At 42.1% G+C, this 17,977-nt stretch overlaps 1 protein-coding gene and 1 long non-coding RNA gene across 4 annotated transcripts in view; one reads left to right on the forward strand and one right to left on the reverse strand.

Annotated features, from left to right (window-relative positions):
- The window catches only part of tbx4 (T-box transcription factor 4), a 158,622-nt gene that overhangs the window by 66,006 nt on the left and 74,639 nt on the right, over positions 1 to 17,977 (forward strand). For all 3 annotated transcript variants that reach the window (XM_069911460.1, XM_069911457.1, XM_069911458.1), the window contains exon 2: positions 14,491 to 14,649. In XM_069911460.1, the coding sequence (XP_069767561.1) occupies positions 14,491 to 14,649 (159 nt within the window). The remainder of the gene's footprint in view (positions 1 to 14,490; positions 14,650 to 17,977) is intronic.
- On the reverse strand, positions 9,594 to 17,904 carry LOC138749702 (uncharacterized). The gene is made up of 3 exons (XR_011348828.1): positions 17,812 to 17,904; positions 11,502 to 11,695; positions 9,594 to 9,772 (listed from the first exon to the last, which is right to left on the reverse strand). It is a non-coding gene; the product is annotated as an uncharacterized lncRNA (long non-coding RNA).

Raw genomic sequence — 17,977 nt, forward strand, 5'->3', positions numbered from 1 at the left:
CCAGTGAGATAATGGAAGCCTACTGGGGGAACTCACTTCACTGAGCACCCTTGGTCCGTCTGCTGTTGAGGCGGGGATATCCTATTGGCAACCCATTTCAATTCCCCATCCCATTCCTATGCCAATGTGTCTGTCCATGGTCTCATGTCAAACTGAGACCACCCGCAATTGGAGGAACAATACCTAATATTCTGTCTGGACACCCTACAACCTCCAGTTTCTGTTCGTACCCCTCTCCCGCATATCTCTTTTGCCCCAATCCTTTGTCTCCTTCCTAAAACTCCCTTCATGTTACCCAACCCCTCAGTCTCCTTTTCTCCAGCACTGCATTCACAGAACTATCCCCCTCACCTGTTCAATTCTCATCTTTCCTCTCCTGTGCTCCTATCCATGTATAGGGATCTCCCAGTGTCCGACCATTTCAGTTCTGCATCTATCTTCCATTCTCACATGTCTATCCATGGCCTCATGAACTATCCCACCAAGACCACCCAAAAATTGGAGGAACAACATGATTTTCCATCTCGGCACTTTTCAATTGGATGGCATTAACATCGACTTCTCCAGTTTCTGCTAACCTACTCTCCATTCTCTCTTTTCCCCTCGTCTCCTTTCCCTTAGCTTTCAACTCCTTCCCTTTATTTTTAGTCTTCCCTCCCTTATCTTCCTATTACCTCCTGCCTTTGGGACTTCGCTCCTCCCACAATCTCTCTCTCTCCCCCTCAACCCCTGACCTTTTTATTCAGATGCCTGTCTGCTTTTTGTTCATACCTTGACGAAGGGCTCTGACCCGAAACATTGGTTATATACAGTACGTTTACCTGCTATGGTCATTGAGGGATCTGCAGAGTTCTTCCAGCACTTTTGTGTATTTGCAACAAAGAATGGATATTGTTTTATTTCTAAATGATCACAATATGTGCTTTGGTGGTGAACTTAAGCTTGTTGTTTCCCTACCTGCATCCTTTGTTCTTTGGGCTGATAAGAATTTGTTGATTTTGGTGGGGGTGGGAGTTCTATTTGGAGAAGTGTTGTGGTACATTTTTAAGCTGTCATGGACTGCAGACAGAGAGAGCCATATTTAAGGTGGGGTGCAATGAAATAGACTTCACTGGTGCATTTGGAGTCTCTTCTTTTGGAGTTGGACTCAAGCAGGCAAGGATTCAGAGTTAAGACATGCCTTGATGAAAATGCTTCTTGTGGCCAGAAAATGACCCAATCGCAGCAAATAATGTGAGCTGGTAATGCTGAACAAATGAAAATTTTGCTTCCTGACCACTTTTGGGTTATTTTATGGATTTTTAAGCTTCTGTTCTTGCAGTTTCCATACTTGCAGCCTTTTCTTTAAAATAAATGGGAAGGTGGTCAGAGCTTTCCTAAACCTGCATTTTTAATTCTGTAAAAAAAATGACCGAACCACTCAAGATCACTAAGAAGAATGGAACTGCAAAAAAAATTGAGATGTTTGCCACAGTCTGGAACATGCTGTTTGAGAACCATTACTATAGAGATTTGATCATAATTTGCTTCTCTGTCAATCTAAGATGAATGACAGCATTACATTCCACTGTTCATTTCTTTTTAAATTCAGAGATACGGGCCCTTCCGGCCCATGAGCCAGTGCCGCCCAAATTCATGAATTAACCTGCAAACCCAGTACATTTCTGGAGGGTGGGAGGAAACCAGAGCTCCCAGAGAGAATGTGCAAACTCCTTATAGACCCTGATCGCAGGTGCTGTAATAGCGTTGCACTAACTGCTACACTAACTGTACACCATGAACTATTCCTATAATTGCCTCACTTATGGAGATTTCCCTTAGCAACCTTTGAAACCTAGCAGCCAAAATGCATTGCTTAATAAAATTTAATTAATTTTTAGGGCGGTGAATCTGAATCATCTCTGGTATTATTGCATTAGACAGTAATTCAGCACAGAAGAACGTTCTCCATCCTTTGTATAATTATTCCAGGTTCATACCCATTTTTGACTTAGGTCCCTGACTTCTAGAATAACTTTTACAGTTCTTCACGGTAACAGTAACACACTGTGCTTTTTCTGCCCCATAAATTTAACAATCAGGATAAACTGTCACCTCAAAGGAAAATGGAACCTGTATTTACATGGATGACCCAAGTTGCTGCCAGGCTAATAATATGGTTTTGATGGCTTTGGATGAATTTGAATTCAGGTAACTCCAACAAGGCAAAATGTCCAGATTAACTGTCTAATTTATATTAGTGGAGGGATAAGACACAAGTAAACTTGACGAATATTTCAGCTCTCCTTCTGTTAGCATGCTCAGAACCTTTGTGTCCAGGACAGATAGGCCATGGTTTAACTTCATCCAAAGGACAGCCCCCTGACAATGCGGTGACCACTTTTGGGTGGATTTTTGGATGCTGGTCACGAACACCTTAAACATTTCCTATCATTTACTTTTTTATATATAAAGATGTAACCTATTTTTGTGATTTCCTGTCATATTTAAAGTATACCTCAAGCATACAAAGTCATGAAGTTTGCCATTGAAATTGCATTTTCTGCATTTGCTCTTGGACGTCGTCCCTGCTGATCTTGGTGCCATCAGTGACAAACACGGTGAAAGGTTACACCAGGACGTTGGGACCATGGTAAAGTGATATCAGGGCAACTGGAATCCATGAAAGCTGGCCGACTATTGTTGGACACTGACACGAGAGGCATCAGATACTGAGTACAAAGAAAAATCAGTGGTAAAACATGTTTCAGTCAGTTGAACCAATGCAATGTGCCAGCATCATTATGCGATTCAACACAGTAAATTTAATCAAAGTTTCTCCAACTTCCTACGTGATACAGCAAATCTGAAATTATCTTTGTGTTCAGTTTGAAGTTGTCTATCATAATCTTCAAGTTCTTTTCAGGAACCAAACCTTTTTTTGGGGGGGGGGGGGGGGAGTAATTAAAAAAAAAATCAGTGTTCAGCGTGATTTGCACAAAGCAAGCTCTCATAAAATGCTGTGGATGATGACAAGTTATCTAAATTAGTGATATTGAATGAAACATGAACATTGATCAGAACTTTTTTCTTTGATGTACATCATGAGATCTTCAATATCTTTCCAAGTAGGCAGCTGTAACCAGGGGTGCAGAGCTCATTTTTGTTTTTAGGTGCTGGAGCTCACTAAAAGCAGTGACAAGGAGGTGCCTGGAGCAGGGCTCCGGTGAGCACCAGCAGCACTGCATCCCTGGCCGCAACCTTGATTTGATATTTATCCAAAAGACAACACAGACAAAAGTGCAGCACCTTCTCAATTCTGTGCTGAAGTGACAGCTCGGTCATTTATGCTTGAGTTGAATAACATTATTCCAGATTCAGACTTATTGTCAGAGTAAATACATGATATCACATACAACCTGGAGATTCTTTTTCCTGCAGGCGAGACAGAATTACACAAACTATACTCTAGAAGATATGTAGAGACACAAACAAATAAAAAATATACAAGCTGCAATGCAGAGAGAGAAAAATAAATCAACAAAGCGCAAAAGTAAAAGTCCTTAAATGGGTCCCTGATTGAGTTGGTGGTTGAGGAGTCTGATGGTGGAGAGGGAGCAGCTGTTCCTGAACCTGGTGGTGTGGGTCTTGTGGCACCGAGACCTCTTTCCTGATGGTAGCAGCAGAACAGCGTGTGTGCTGGATGCTTCTGTCCTATGGCAGTGTTCCCTGTACGTGCTCTCGATGGTGGGGAGGGTTCTGCCTGTGATGTGTCCACTACCTTTTATAGGGCTTTCTACTCAGGAAAATTGGTGTCCCCATACCAGATGTGATGCAGCCGGTCAGCACACTTTCCACCACACCTCTGTAGAGAGTCCTGAGGCAGTAGAGGCACTGATGTGCTTTCCAATATAGACCTTTTAACACAGTCAAATGTGCGAGAACTGAACTGCAGCTGATAAACCTTGCACTTGGCTTAAACCAATCAGTGAATACTGACAAGACAGGTGAACTTCTGCTGTGTCTTGGTCAAATGTATGGCAACTTTGGGTCTTGAGTAAGGTTAAAAAAAAATTAGCTCAGCTGCTGCTCAACAAAAATGGTATCGACCTCTACTTTCCTCTTCCTGCATAACCAACCAATGTCCTCTGTTCAGAAATTAAAACAGATGCTGGAAATATTTTTCTGTTGCTTTTTGACTCATTGTGCAGGTAAAAACTCATTGTTGGTAAAAACACACAGAAATGGATGTGGCCAAAGATATATTACCAATGTATTGGGCCTATGCCCTTCTTCAAGGTATAAGCAAAAAGCAGGCAAGTGTTTGAATGAAAACTGGGGAGAGAAAGGGGAAGAATGGGAGGGTGAGGTGTTAATTGGATGTGATACTTGTGTGCCATGTCTAATTGTGTGTCTGCACATTTTACATTGAGGACTGTTTCATCGGGCTGTACTTGTGCAATCAGATGGCAATACACTTGACTTGATGACAACAGGAAAGGTGAGAATTGATTTTGGCTCTGTGAAAGTAGACAGAGGGAAAAAGGAAGAGATGGAGGGAGAGACTGAACGAGAGGAAAGGAGACAGGAGGGCAAGGATTGGAGTGGGGGTCTGGATTAGACCCATTCCAATGTAAGTAATTAGCTTCAAGAGATAAAAGGAGAACTTTTGGAATAAATGAAGTGGTGAAACATCATCTACTTCTTTTTGAAGATACTGCAATTGGCATGAACCTGTAAAGACTTTAGATAACTTCACCCTCACTCCCAGCAAGAAGAGATTCTGGCATAGAACTGAGACCAACAATCATTCTATCTGATTACTGAATTATTGAATTTCCTAATTTCCTGCAATAGGAAAATATATTTAAGTGGGGAGTGTGGGGAAATGCAGATGACAAAGGGTATGAATACTGAATTTCAGTCATAGATCAGAAGGTAACTGATCAAGCCGCACTCTTGATGTAACCACATAATCCAACAGATACATTAGAGTGGGAGTGAGGAAATGCTATCAGAATGCTACCTTTTGATGAGACATTAAAATTGGAGTCCATCAGCCCTCCCAGGTGGATGTAAATAATCCTACTTCCCTTTGGTTCTCCCCTCATTAATCATTACTAAAAATCACATATCTAGGCTTTATTGCTGGTTGACAGACCTCACAGTTGCAAATTATCCCCTGCACATTTTACATTTCAAAATGGTTCAAATATACTGCACCATTGCTTATATTTCAAAAGTACTTTATTGACTGTAATGTGCTTTGGGACATCCTGATATCATTAAGGGAGTTGTCTAATGGAAGTCTTCCTTTCAGATTTCTTTGTTGGATAATCTAGGTAGAGATCACATTCCATTGGATTTTAATGGAACTTTTAAGGAATCTGGTTTAAACTGGCATTTGACACCTTTCAGAAACAACCTAAAGCAGTTGTCCCACTCCTAAATCTAAATCAGTGATTCAATGGTACATCATAAACTCAGTGCTCTAGTGAAATCTGATTAAAGTTTTCATTAACATTTGAAATATAACTAGTTGTTCTGTTTGAGTCCAATTTTCTTCCAAATTCTCAGTGGTGGTATAAACTAGAGGCAGTCTTACATAACTCAGTACAAAGCTACTGTTATAGAAATAGGTCAGTTAGAAAATGTTCTGGGACAGTTGCAGCCAATCTAGGAGGAAAAAGACACCTTTAATGGTAAATGCAAAAGAAAAAGGCTTGCATGAACACCTTAACAGCCAATGTTGATGTGTTTCTAGAAGAGGACTCATTTCATTACCCTGTCGCAGTCCCTTCCTGACACATCTGTCCATGGCTTCATGCCACTGCCATTACTGAGAGCACCCACAAATTGAAGGAACAACACTTCATCTTTTGTCTGGGCACCCTCCAACTAGATGGCATTAACATCGAACTCTAGTTTCCATTAAATTCACCCCCCCCCACCCACCCCTTCTTCTTCCCCATCACTTTTCCTTCAGTTCTCTCCCTCTATCTCCTTTCACAGAGCCAAAATCAATTCTCATTTTTCCTCTTTTAATTTCCAATTAACACCTTTTGACTGTTGGTCTGAACTCGTTCCCCTCCCATTCTTCATTCTGATGCCTTCCTGTTCTTTAATTCTTGAAGAAAGGCTCAGGACCAAAACATCAGTAATACTGTATTTTCACTCATATAATGCGCACATGCATATAACATGCAGGAACTCATAAATTGTGTAAAAGTTTTGACGTATAAAACACACACACACACACACACACACACACACACACAATTGTGCGTGTTTTTTTATTGCCACTATTATTCTCATGCTCGCTATAATATTCCTACACTCACTACAAGTTGCCAGCACGTCTTTCCCATGGCCGGTGTAAATTGTGCACGTTCTTTCAATGCTGCTATTATATTCCCATGTCTGCTAATAAATTGCCAGTTCTACTTGCCCACACCTGCTATTAATTGTGCGCATTCTTTCAACATGTAAAAATATTCTCATATAGCACACACACAGATATAATGAACAAGGGTGCCTGGTTTGTAAAATATGCATATAACATGCACATTATTTGTAAAAAATATAGTTCATCTTTACCTTCCATTGACCCATGGATGCTGAGTGTGTTTTTACTATATCATAGCGTCTTGGTGTTTCACTCCAATAGAAGGCCGCCAGGTAGCAATTGAGGGGCAGAAACAATAGAGCCCATTTTCCTAAACACAGAAAAGCACTGAGCCAAGTATAGCAATACTTCCATCTGACCCATGTCACAGTGGGAGATTAAAACCAGTTTGTATATCCACCCTGGATGTTAAAAGAAGCTGGGAAGGAGAAAGCAGAGGCCCTTCCATCATTTTCCAATTAACATTTCCTCAATACATGGTGTCCGAGGACTGGAGGATGGCTTCTTTTCAAAATCTAATGAACCAATAGACTAAATAATTACAGGCAAGCTAATTTCAATTTGTAGTGAAGAAACTATCAGACAAAAATTGAGGAAGAGTATTATCTGTATTGAGAGGGAATCAGTCAGCATGGATTTATTAAGAGAAGGTCGACTTTGGTTTCCTGGAACACAGAGCATTGAACATTTCAGCCCTTAATGTTGTACTGAGCTATATATTCCTACCAAAAAAAAACTAAAGCCTTCCTACCTTGTAACTCTTTATTTTTCTTTTGTCCATGTACCTGTCTAAAAGTCTCTTAAATGCCCCCTAATGTTCCAGCCTCCACCACAATCCCTGGCAAGGCATTCCAGGCCCCCACAACTCTGTGTAATAAAAACCTTACCTCTGATGTCTTCCTTAAACATTCCTTAATTCACTCTGCACAGATGTCCTCTGGTGTTTGCTATTCCTGCCCTGCTAGCTGTCCATCTTATTTTTGCCTCTCAGAATCTTGTAGACCTCTTTTTAAGTCACTTCACAACCTTCTTTGCTCCAAAGAGAAAAATCCAAGCTCTGCTAACCTTGCCTCAAAAGACAATTTCCAATCCAGGCAACATCCTGGTAAATCTCCTCTGCACCCTCTCCAGAGCTTCCACATCCTTTCTATAATGAAGTGACCAGAACTGAGCACAGTACTCAGTGCAGTCTCAGTAGAGGTGTGTAGACCTGCAGCATGACCTCTCGACTCTTGAACTCAATCCCTGACTAATGAAGCCCAGCATCACGTAGGCCTTCTTAACTATCTTGTCAACCTGAGAGATTATGGATTTTGACCTCAAGGTCTCTCTGTACCTCCACACTGTTAAGTATCCAACCATTAACCCTGTAACTCAGCCTTCTGGTTTGACCTCCCAAAATGCATCACATCATCTTACACTTATTCGGATCTTCATCATTCATCAGCCATATTTTGGCCAACTCTGCATCCTGTTTATCTATTCTTTTATAACCTATGACAACCTTCAACACTATCCACAACTCCTCCAATCTTCGTATCATCCTCAAACTTACTGACCCATCCTTCCCCTTCTTCATCTAGGATATATATTTTTAAAAAATCACAGAGTAAGGATCCCAGAACTTGGTTGATTTTTTTTGAAGATGTAATGTGGGAGGATCCATGAAGTCAGTGTGTTCAATTTTGTATGCATGTAGATTTTGGCAAGGCTTTTGTCCTGGTCCCATTGTGGCAGTTATTAATGAAGTAAAAACCAAGTGATCCATAGGAGAGAGGCAAATTTGGCCTTGAGCTGGGTCAGTGGTAGGAAGAACAGAGTGACCACCATCAGGTGTTCTTGCAATTGGGAAATGGCTCAATACTTGGATTGTTGTTGGAGTAGGATATTTTACTGATTCAGATTGCAACATAGGAGGTATGAGAAAGAGGTTTGCAGATGACACAAAAAACTGACTGCAAAAGTGAAGAAAGTTACTAGTGCAAGATGATATGAAGAGTTCTGGATAGTTAGAAAGAAAAATGACGTTAAATTTAAATTAGGGGAACATGAGGAATGTAATGTAAATTGGAAGATTCATCAGGATGTTGCCGCCACTGAAGACTTGAGTTAAGGGGAGAGGATGGGTAGCTGGATCTTTATTTCCAGAGTGTAGAAGGCTCAGGAGTAATTTTATAAAACCAAGGTGGCTGGATAAAGCAAATGCTCACAGGGTAAATAATTTCAGACCAGCCAAAGGTTGAAGGAGAAGGGAGAAATTTGAGAGGGAACGGAGGGCAAATTTCTCACTGAGAGGGTGGTCTGTATCTGGAACAAACCATCAGAGGAAACTGCAGAAGTGGGCACATTTGGAAAGGCTTAGAAGGATAAGGACTAAATTTAGGCAAACAAGACTAGCCCAGAAGCCAACTGGGTTGGCATGGACAAGTTGGACTGAAGGGCCTCCTCCAAGCTCCTTGACTCTGTGATGCTCTATGTGGCACTGACTCTTCCATTTAATCTTGAACCCTCCAGCATACCAGGATGTGGCGAATGCTGGTAGTAAAATGGGGTGAAGGCAGGACCCGGGTTGGAAGCCCACTACATTGGGAAGTGTGATTAGACTTTCAGCAATTGGGAAAGCTGTGAAGTGCATTGAAATGGGTTTCCAATTAATGAGCAATCTGCAAAAAACCATGAGAAGGAGCAAAGCTGTTATTCCTTATTCCCCAGTGATCAAATCTGGAAACTGCTCAGTTAAAAGAACAGAATTAGTGGGTTCTGTTCACAAGCAGCAGGACCATAATTAATTCAGAGCACATTGGCAACTAATGAAAATGCTCCAGGATATCCTGGCACCAACATTCACTTCAAGAAAATGTTTGTAACCAGGTGATTTTATATATTTTTTTCTTCTGTTCTGCTTTTGCAAAGGTTTTCATTCTTTGAGGAAGCCCCAGGTGTTAACTAATAGCCAACAAGCTAATGGTCTGTGTCTTTGCAATGTGTTGGGAACAGGAATACATTATGAGAGGGGGCCAATCCCTGGCACTGTTTCTGAATGAGATTATCAATCACACAAGAAAGGAAGCAAGCATCTTTCATGACCTTTTATATCCCAAATGGCGGTACACCCAGGGTGTACTAAATGAGAGAAAGGCCCTGTTGTCAGGTTGGAAAAACAATGTTCAACTTCCACAAACAAAGAAATGAGAAAAGCGCCAGTTTGTCTGTTTTTAATGTTACTGATTGCGGGCAACTTTGGCTTGGACACCAGGGCACATTCCTTGTCTTTTTCAAAGACGTTGCTCCATTTTGCAGAGACAGAGATGAGGGCTCATTCAATAATTTCAGATTTATTGTCAGAATATATACATGTCACCTCATACAACCCTGAGATTCTTTTTCCTATGGGCAAAGCAGAATTACCTCTCACTGATGGTGCCAAAATATGTGTACCCAACATACACATGTAAAGAAATAAAGAAATGTAAACAAACTGACTGTATAATTCAGAGAGAAAAAAAATCAATAAAGTGCACAAGTCCTTAAATGAGTCCCTGGTTGAGTTTGTTGTTTAGGAGTCTGATGGTGGAGGGGGAGCAGCTGTTCCTGAACCTAGTGGTGCAAGTCTATGGCACCGATACCCCTTTCCTGATGGCAGCACAAGAACAGCGTGTGTTGGGTGGAGTGGATCCTTGATGATTGCTGTAGTTCTCTGATGGCAGTGTTCCCTGTAGATAGAACTACAGAACACTACAGCGCAGAAAACAGGCCATTCAGTCCCTCTAGTCTGTGCCAACCACCATTTCGCTAGTCCCACTGATCTGCTCCCACTCCATAACCTTCCAGACCTCTCCCATCCATGATCTATCCAATCTATTTTTAAAACTCAAGATGGAGCCCATATTCACCACATCAGATGGCAGCTCATTCTACTTTCTGCGTGTAGAGCTTTTCCCTAATGTTCCTCCTAAACCTTTCCCCTTTCAGCTTAAAACTATGACCCCCCCCCCCATATTGATCTCCCCCAATCTAAGTGGAAAAAGCCTACTCACATCCACTCTGTCTATACCTCTCAAAATCTTGTAAAACTCAATTAAATCTCCCTTCATTCTTCTTCGCTCCAAGGAATAAAGTCCTAACCTGTTTAATCTTTCCCTGTCACTCAACTCTGCTGACCTGGCAACATCCTAGTAAATCTTCTTTGCACTTTTTCAATCTTATTGATATCTTTCCTGCAGTTAGGCTACCAGAATTCCACACAATATTCCAAATTTGGTCTCACCGATGTCTTAAACAACTTCAACAAAACATCCCAACTCCTATACTCGATACTTTGATTTATAAAGGCTGAGATACCAAAAGCTTTCTTTACAACCCTGTCCACATGTGAGGCCGCCTTCAGGGAACAAGGTATCTGTATTCCCAGATCTCTCTGCTCCTCTACACTCCTCAGTTGCCCTACCATTTACTATGTCCTACCTTGGTTTGCCCTTCCAAAATGCATCTCCTCACACTTGTCTGCATTAAACTCCATTTGCCAGTGTTTGGTTCATTCTCCAAATTGGTCCAGATACTCTACAAGCTTTGAAAATTTCCCTTGCTGTCCACAACACCTAGCTTTGTGTCATCGGCAAACTTGTTGATCCAATTTACCACATATTCTCAATGGTGGGGAAGGCTTTGTGCTGTGTCCACTACCTCTTGCAAGGCTTTCCACTCAGGGGTATTGGTGTCCCCATACCAGACTATGGTTCAGCCAGTCAGCACACTTTCTACCACACATCTGTAGAAATTTGCCAGGGTTTCACCAGTCTTGCCCTCCCTTTGTACTGAACAGGAGTTCTGGGTTCATTGATGTGATCAAATCTTTCAAGTGGGGTTTGAACACACAATGTTTTGCCTCAGAGAGGAGAACACTCCTTCAGGGGCAGAGACTGACACTTGACACAGAGCGACTCCCTTCGTGGTGAGACCATACATGGACTGACACCCTACTTTGTGACAGCTGGTATGGACCCACACATTCTGCTCTATTCAGGCTTTGAGAATTTTGCATAATTTCTTGGCACTTGTGCTCACTTCAGTCACATTGCTGATATCATACTTTTAAAAAATGAACACAAGTACTTACAAATGGCCTTACACCTGGACTGAGATCATGTGATCTGTGACACTCTAGTTGCTTATTTTTCTTGGCATCTACTAGCTGTGCATCTGAATTTCCAGAGGTCAGAGTTTTACTTGGCATCAACCTTGCATTCATTCTTGGAATCTCGATCCAGCAGAGCTTTCACTGGACCCATTCAAATGATAGACATCGAGAATCTGTGGTTGGGTGACACCAAAACAACAACCTTCTCTCAATGTCAGCAAGACCAAGGAGCTGCTTGTGGACTTTGGGAAAGGAAGTATTGGGACCATGCACCTGCTTTCACTGGCAGGTCAGCGGTGGATAGGATTAGTTCCTTCCAAGTTCTGGGAATCCACTTCAGAAACCAGGACATCAAGGTCACCAACGCTTCTACTTACTAAAACACCCGAGGCAATTCGGCTTGCCTTTGAATATTCTATACATCTTCTGCAGGTGAACTGTGGAAAATCTACTGACTGGCTGCATCACGGACTGGTTTTGAAAATTTGAGTGCCCAGGAATACAGAAGGCTGCAGAAAGTGGAAACCTGGCAATGCCTATCACGGGCACTGAGCTCCTATCCTCTGAAGACATCTGCATGAGGTGGTGCCACAAGGCAGAACATAAAAGCACAAGGAGAGGAGTAGGCCATCTGGCCCATCAAGCCTGCTCTGCCATTTAATAGCTTCCATTGTAAAGGATCCCCTTTACCTTGGTCAACCTATTCTTGCTGTTATCTTTGGGCAGAAGGTACAGAAGCCTGAGGTCCAGCACTTTTTGCTTCAAGGACAATTATTTTCCCCCAACAGCTATTAGGGTCTTGAACCTAATAAACTACCCTAATAAACAACCCCAGACCTGTGCACGATCAAAACTTTACATTCCTTTTGTTCTAACTGCAGCTGTGAATATTTATTGATCTATCCATTTATACCTTCTGATTATTTTTGTTCATTATGGTTAATGTAATTCACTCTACTTTTGTTGGCATGTCTGACGTACCTGCATGGCTGCAGTGAGGAAGGATTTTACTGGATTTGTAAAGTCATCCTCATTTCTCAAGGGACAACATACTCTTCTGTAGGAGGGGAGGGACGAGGAACTTTGAAGGCAATCCTAAGGCTTTTAAATAAGGTTGTCGATTTTGATATCAGCACCTCTTCAGACAGTGTATTGCAGGACATCATTAAATTTGTTGCATAAAAATTTAATTGCCAATTGGTTTATAAATATGATTTAAAGTGTAACCTGCCACATTGACCATCGCCAGTGGGCTGATATCGCCTCAAACCGTGCATCTTGGCACCTCACAGTTCGGCGGGAAGCAACCTCCTTTGAAGAAGACCGCAGAGCCCACCTCACTGTCAAAAGACAAAGGAGGAAAAACCCAACACCCAACCCCAACCCACCAATTTTCCCTTGCAACCGCTGCAACCCTGTCTGCCTGTCCCGCATCGGACTGTCAGCCACAAACGAGCCTGCAGCTGACGTGGACATTACCCCTCCATAAATCTTCATCCACGAAGCCAAGCCAAAGAAGAAGAGAAAGAAGACATGGTTAGTGTAGCAGTTAAGACAATACAGTTACAGCGCCAGTGATCAAGACCAGAGCTTCCAACCCTGTGCTGCCTGTAAGAAGTTTGTACGCACTCCCTGTGTCTGCATGGGTTTCCTCCCACCCTTCAAAATGTACCGGGGCCTTAGGTCAATTGGGTGTAATTGGACAGTGCAGGTGTGTGGGACGAATGGGCCTGTTACCATGCTGTATGTTGAAATTAAAATTAAAAATTAAATTTGCTAGTTACTGTTAATGGATATTGAAATTGTTCAGTTTGACAGCTATGTGTAGACATTGAATGCTGTGATGAATGAATTAAGATTATTGTCATATACACAAGTACAATGTACAGATGGATTGAAAATCTTACTTGCTGTAGCCTCCCAGAACATAAAGCACACAATACACAAGAAAAAAAGATAAAACTATAGGTTGTTTCTCCCAAACAGCCAATTAATGTCAGGTGACCTTCCATCAGTGTGTTTCACTTTAAATCTTATAGCCTGATCACAGATAGGGAATGATTTGAATGCAAGCAGCCTGAAAACTGGACCTAGCCTAGACAACAACTGTGGTTCGACGTAGAATCTCCAAACAAATATAAAGTAAAGGAAATGCAACATTTGAGCAATGAACTACAGAGGGAAGAGGCCATGTGAAAAATGCATCAGCTTGAATCAAGGATAGATAACATCAGAGATTTTATTTCTTGTGGAATAAATTTCAAGAGAATTTTTAAATTTGGACATGCAGCAGGATAACAGGCCCTTCCAGCCAACGAGCCCATGCCACCCATGTACTCCAATTAAAGAACATTTTTGAAGGGTGGGATAAAACCAGAGTAAACTCACGCAGACATGGGGAAAATGTACAAACTCCTTACAGACAGTGCCGGATTTGAATCGGGTCACTGGTGCTGCAATAGTGTGGTGCTAACTGTGATGAAGGAAGTCAACATGAGCTCAAACATCAAATGAAACCGGATCAATGGCTGCTGGGGAATGTCTATCGTAGAACCGGCGATTTCACAACTGAATAAGTACAGGGACTTAGACCTCAAGATAGGAGATGGAAGGTTGGGGTATGAGCTCCAAATAGCACAGGCATAATATACTCCAGAATTGCTTATTGTTCACCCAACTCTCACCTGAGAGCAGACAGGTGAGAGCTTCAGGGACAGGATCAGTCTCATCAAATGGCTGATCTTCATTCTCCAAAACCACAGGTGATTAAACATCTAAGTGTGGACTCAAACTCACCACTGACCAACCCATGAATTAGGACTCACCAGGGAGTTAGTTGATGATAGTCACAGATGAGAATTAAGTAATATATGGCCCATTCATGCATATTACTGGAGAGTATCCATTTGATCCGAGCAGCCATCTATGTTAATGTCTCATAGTGAGTGCTTCTGTGCTGTTTCATTAGGAGATGCTGCAAGAAAAGAGTGCTCCAGAAAGTGAGGACAGCTATCCAGCAGTTCAAGTGGATGGACACCAAGAACACAATGTGCAATCCCCAGTGCACGGAGCTCTGGGAGCCAGTAGCATGTCTCCAGGCAGCCCACAGGGGCAGGATCCTGACCAGGTAAGAGAGTTTCAGTTCTCCTTTTGCCACAAGAATAACATGGGTTTGGTTGGAAGACTGTTCTCTCCTGCAAAGATTCATCCCTTATTTTCTTCTCTTTCTCCCCCCCCCCCCCCCACCGCCCCCACCATGGATTCTGCTCAACAGACCACAAAGGTGCATTGAAGTGTCTTTCTGTACTTTGACCTGAACTTGAGCAATACCCTTGACTCAGAATTTTGTTTGTGTTGTAGAAATGAAGGAAGTCAGATGCTTGGGAGGAACAAGTCCATAGAAGAATAGGTTTCAAATCAAGTTGAACCATTCCCAGACCTCGCACTCAGGGAATAAAAACAAAATAAAAGCTGAGGGTTCTCATTCTGCTGAAGGGTCTCCAACCAGAAACTGATCTCTCTCTACAGATGCTGATTGAGCTGCTGGGTGTTTCCAGCATTTTCTATTTTCAAAATCTTTTCTCTCCACTAGAAAATTCTTAATTTTCTCGCTGAGCAACAAATTCTACCACTTTAGGATCCCTCTTGGATCTTCCGTTCTTGTTGGAGGCTGCACTCTCAGTCATCTCCCTCCCACACACTTACTCTCCTCTACCCCTTTCATCTTATTAAAGTAAAAAGGGAATTTTCCAGTTGCTTGACACTGCTTGTTGCGTGAACGGAGAACGAACAACGAGGCGCGTCAATTTTAAACCTGTATTTTTTTACCCATTTATTTTCCACAATTTATTTTTTTGCTGGTTGCTTAAGGCTGCTCGTGGCTTGAATTGCACATGACAAAAATTTTAGTGTATAGTCCTTAATATCTACTTCTTCAACAATAACCTCCCTTGATTTGCCATCTATAGTTGTTTGGATCCGACCCTAGCAACAATAACAATTTTGAGACTATACAAGATGTTCTTTCAGCTTCAACGTTGCTGGTTTCTTCCACAAACAGATCTTGTGGTATTTTAGGATCACGGTGAAGGAGGCCAGGGCACTTCAGGAGACGTGGTCAATTTCCCCCAATATTATCGTTGCCTCAGCAACACACTACACCATTATGTCTTCATAAATAGTTCGACAATACAAACCAATGATTTCCTTTAACTTCAGAGGCCGAGACCAGCTCTTCTCTTTCAATACACCCCTATCTCTCCTGGTAAACATGGGTGTCCATGTCTGGCTTGGATTTGGAGAACCTTCCACTGGATTTATCAAACCTCTCAGTTAATGGGCCTACAGAAACAAGTCTGTTAAACCACAGGCAGTGTCATCCTTTCCAGTGTAACGTGGGCCAACTCTTCACTAGTCTGCTGAGAGTCCGATGGTGATCTGGGAGTAACCTGAGCTTTAGCTTGTGGGAATGGAGCTGAAAATAGAAACACAGAGAGCTAGAAAAGAATTTCAATTAAAAGGAAAATCTGGAAACTTTCTTTCTCTGAAACAAGGCAGTAGCCTAGTCCTGTAGACCTGGTCCATTCAGCCCACAGAGAATTTAAGTTCATGTAATTAAATAAATCCATAACTTAAAGAAAAAACACCACTGTTTCAATAAAATCTTTCCAGGAAGGAAATCTGCTGTCCTTACCCACTATGGTTCATATGTGACTGTAGACAGTCATACACTGTTGGATCCTCGCTGCCTTTTAATTCTGGGAACTTCAGGAGAATAATAAAGGACAACATTGCAGTGGCGTCTGCATCCATTAACAATGTAATATCTTCCTGTAAACAAATAACTTGGAAAAACATTGTGAAAATTGGAATACAAGTTTCAAGAGAACCTGTGTCCACCACAACTACCAAACACCAAAATTGTGAATTCCGTGCATATGATTTGCACAAATTCACCTTAATCACTGAATAACAGCAGGATAAAATGTGTTCTGTACACTTCTGCGATATTTCATGTTCCAGGAATCAGAATTTAACGTCAATGTTGTTTCAGAAGGGAAAAGTTCGGTGGGTTCAAAGAATAGCAGGTTGGAACATAGGCTGAATGCAGAAATAATCCTTATCGAAACACACACAAGGGGATCGCATCAGGGACAACAACACAAGTATTCTCAATCACACAACACAGTGCAACCAGTCACATCGGACTTAATACTGCCGATACCAGCGGACTTAATACTGCCGATACCAGCGGACTTCTCATAAGCAAGGATTACAGTTCCTTGTCTAATGTCTACCTGCCGTTCCTTGTCTAATGTGGGCATGGCTCAGATCCTATCTACAGCCATGATCCCTATGTCGTGCACACCTTACAAGCAATTCCTCCAGTGTGGTCCACAGTTGGGTTAGTCTCAGGGCCGAAGATCTAAAGGGAAAGAACTACCATACGTGGTGGAATTTATAATGCAGTAAATTGGAGAGTCTGGCACAGGTAATCACTAGGTGATTTAAGAGGCCAATGGTCAGGTAGAGTCCAACCTTAATTGGCAGGTGATGCGATTTCTGACTAGATTCCAGACGGAGAGGTCAGTTGGCTCTCTGCAATCCACATTCCCACTAGGTTCCAGATGAAGGCCACACGACCCATGAACGTCACGAAATTTGTTGTTTTGCAGCAGCATTTCAGGCGCAAAATTGCACTAAATTACATTTAAAGAAATTAGTACAAAAGAAGTGAAAATGAGGTAGTATCAGTGGTTCATTGTCTATTCTGAAATCTGATGGCAGAGGGGAAGAAGCTATTTTTGACCCATCTTCAGGCTCCTGTACCTCTTTCCTGATGATAGCAGTGAGAAGAAGGCATGGCCTGTGTGGTGGGGGACCATGAGGATAGAAGATGTTTTCTTGAGACGTCACCTCTGATATGCGTCCTTACTGGAGTGAAGGCTGATGCCCGTGATGGCGCTGGCTGAGTTCACAACCCTCCTTAGTCTTTTCCTGTCTTGTGCCTGAGGACCTCCATACTAGACAGGGATGCAACTAGCAAGAAGGCTCTCCGTAGAAATTGGCAAGAGTCTTGGGTGATGTACTAAATGTCCACAAATTCCTCATGATGTATAGCTCCAATCATAAAGAAAGCTCACTGACCCCAGGATAGATCTTCAGAGATGTCAACTCCAGGAACTTGAAGTTCCTAACCCTTTCCACTTCAGGCATTCTAGAATACTTAACTCCAGTTTCTAAATTTATGATTTAGAGAGAGAGTAAAATATACAAACCAGCCAAATACCTTGATGAAGGGCTCAAGTCCAAAGCATTGGTTACCCTTTGCTTCCTATACATACTTCATGACCTGCTAAGTTTCTCCAACAGTTTTTGCGTATGGCCCTACAACCACAGCGTCTGCAGACTTTCCTGTTTAACACATTATTGCATCACAGGAGTGGGGGAGGGTG

The sequence above is a fragment of the Narcine bancroftii genome, chromosome 14 (genome assembly GCF_036971445.1).
Source record: "Narcine bancroftii isolate sNarBan1 chromosome 14, sNarBan1.hap1, whole genome shotgun sequence".
Classification (NCBI taxonomy): Eukaryota; Metazoa; Chordata; class Chondrichthyes; order Torpediniformes; family Narcinidae; genus Narcine; species Narcine bancroftii.